At 41.2% G+C, this 2,500-nt stretch overlaps 1 protein-coding gene across 2 annotated transcripts in view; it reads left to right on the top strand.

The window, feature by feature from the left end:
* flnba (filamin B a) overlaps nt 1–2,500 on the top strand; it is a 70,512-nt gene that overhangs the window by 24,257 nt on the left and 43,755 nt on the right. For both annotated transcript variants that reach the window (XM_080026792.1, XM_080026791.1), the window contains exons 2-4: nt 1,258–1,367; nt 1,828–1,963; nt 2,365–2,462. In XM_080026792.1, coding sequence (XP_079882918.1) covers nt 1,258–1,367; nt 1,828–1,963; nt 2,365–2,462 — 344 coding nt within the window. The remainder of the gene's footprint in view (nt 1–1,257; nt 1,368–1,827; nt 1,964–2,364; nt 2,463–2,500) is intronic.

Genomic DNA, 2,500 nt, shown 5'->3' with positions numbered 1-2,500 from the left:
CAGAAGATCATGGAATAACTGTTAAACACCTTCAGATCGGAGTGACCGCTGACTGAGCCAGTCAGGCAACAGAATAAGTTTATCCTTTACGTTTAGCCTGGTCGGGACCAGGCTAAACGTAAAGGATAAATCTCCAAGGTAACTTATGTCCCTCCGCTTTTATGCAACCGGATCATGGCTAACGCAAGCCAGGATAACCGAAAAATCCTAGGTTAATCCCTTATCCTAGTTTTATGCAATAGGCCCCTGGTGTGGAATCGTTTACTGATAATGTGTTGTTATAGTTACAGTTCCAATGAATTGCTCAATGAATTGTGTGATGGCTTTAGATGCTGATGTGAACAGTCGTATCACACACACACACACACACACAGCATTTTGAAGGAGAGGAGTTTTATTGATGTATTCATTAATTAGCTACGTTCTGTCTTGGTGTAAACTTTTTAACTTATTTTGTTTCTAGTTAAAGAGCTGTTGGTCAATACATCTCAGCCATGCATTCCACGTGTCTCTTTTTTTTGTTATATATATATCTTATTTAAACAAGTTTTTTTTTATACACATTTTGTAACACAACACAGAGAGACAGGAACATTCAAAAGACGGAATACGAAAAAAAACAGACAGACAGACAGACAGACAGACAGACAGACAGACAGACAGACAGACAGACAGACAGACAGACAGACAGACAGACAGACAGACAGACAGACAGACAGACAGACAGCGCTCACACAGTACTCTCCCTCTTAATGTGATCACGCATCTCTTTTATGGATTGTAAATAAAAGTTTGGAATGCATTTACTTACCATGTGGGACTGGACCTCCTTTTCATTCATCACCAACACACATTTGAGATGGCTTTCCCTCAAGTATTGGTGGACCAAAGTGCAGTACAGTAAAATGCATTACATCCAAAACATCATAAAGACTGGCAGAAAAGCAAAACATAAAAGTAGATTAAAACACAAAACAACAGTAAAAGTTCTAGTAGATGCACATTACAGATATTTTTTGGGCATTTTTATGCTTTATTGATAGTGTAGAGACAGAGTTGAAATGGGGCAGAGAGGGGAGTGACATGCAGAGAACGACCGCGGGCTGGAATCGAACCCGGGTCCGCTGCTGGCCGAGGCCAATGGGGGGGACGCCCTACCAACTGAGCTAAGGGCGCCCCCGTAGATACACTTTACATCAAATAAAAATAGATAAACTCCACGATTCTGACCTGGGTTCTGTGTGTTTCTCTCCTCAGACTCCAAAGCCATTGTTGACGGGAACCTGAAACTGATCCTGGGTCTGATCTGGACCCTCATCTTGCACTACTCCATCTCCATGCCCATGTGGGAGGGAGAGGACGAAGAGGTAACACACACACACACACACACACACACACACACACACACACACACACACACACACACACACACACACACACACACACACACACAGCTTTCATTAATGTCTGTTTATCTCATTAAAGGTCCAGTGTGTAGAATTATATGGATTTTTTTCAGAACAGACTTGGTAGAAATCAAATATGATATTATAGTATGCGCATGTGGGAGGGAGAAGAGGTACCATAGCATTTTTTCTATGCCAGGGGTTGGGAATAATATACTCATTGTCTTTGTAAATGTTAATGTTTGCAATTAATATGTAAAACTAAATAAATATATGGTAAAAAAAACTTCAGTATTATTTTTCTATTACGTTAGAAAGAACATTGTACATTTACATAGGAGCAGGATGTTAATAATAATAAAAATAAAGTTTTGATAAGAATCTCACTGACTCGAGTCATTTGCCTTTTTTTTAATTCCAGTCAGAATCAAAGACGCCTAAACAGCGTCTGCTGGGCTGGATCCAGAACAAAGTCCCTGACCTGCCCATCGGCAACTTCGCCAAGGACTGGAGGAACGGCAGAGCACTGGGAGCTCTGGTGGACAGCTGTGCACCGGGTACGCACTCTGTGTGTGTGTGTCTGTGTGTCTGTCTGTCTGTCTGTCTGTCTGTCTGTCTGTCTGTCTGTCTGTCTGTGTGTGTGACTTGTAGTGTTGTTGATTTTTTTTTAGATATTTTTGAGAACCAAGGACTACATTTAGTATAGTATTGTTTGAAAGACACCACTGCAACTCCAATTTGTGAACAGCTTAATTTATAAAACAAAATGTACTCTAGTGTACAAGTAGGACAAGGTTTGACATCTCTCGGAGTTTAGCTTTTTTGCGAGCTTCCCTAAAAGGAAAGAAACAATTTTTTTTTTATGGGGAAACACCATGAAAATAGCAGAACTCAAATTACAATTTTCATGTCAAGCTGTTGAGCTTATACTGTGTGTGTGTGTGTGTGTGTTCTACAGGCCTGTGTCCGGACTGGGAGACCTGGGATCAAGCTAAACCAGTAGAGAACGCCACTGAAGCCATGCAGCTGGCCGATGACTGGCTGGGCATCCCACAGGTTAGAATCAATCTTTCCTCATTACAAATGGCCGTGAA

This window comes from Ammodytes marinus, assembly GCF_949987685.1.
Source record: "Ammodytes marinus genome assembly, chromosome: 4".
Lineage (NCBI taxonomy): Eukaryota > Metazoa > Chordata > Actinopteri > Uranoscopiformes > Ammodytidae > Ammodytes > Ammodytes marinus.
This window is presented reverse-complemented; position numbering and strand designations above follow the sequence as displayed.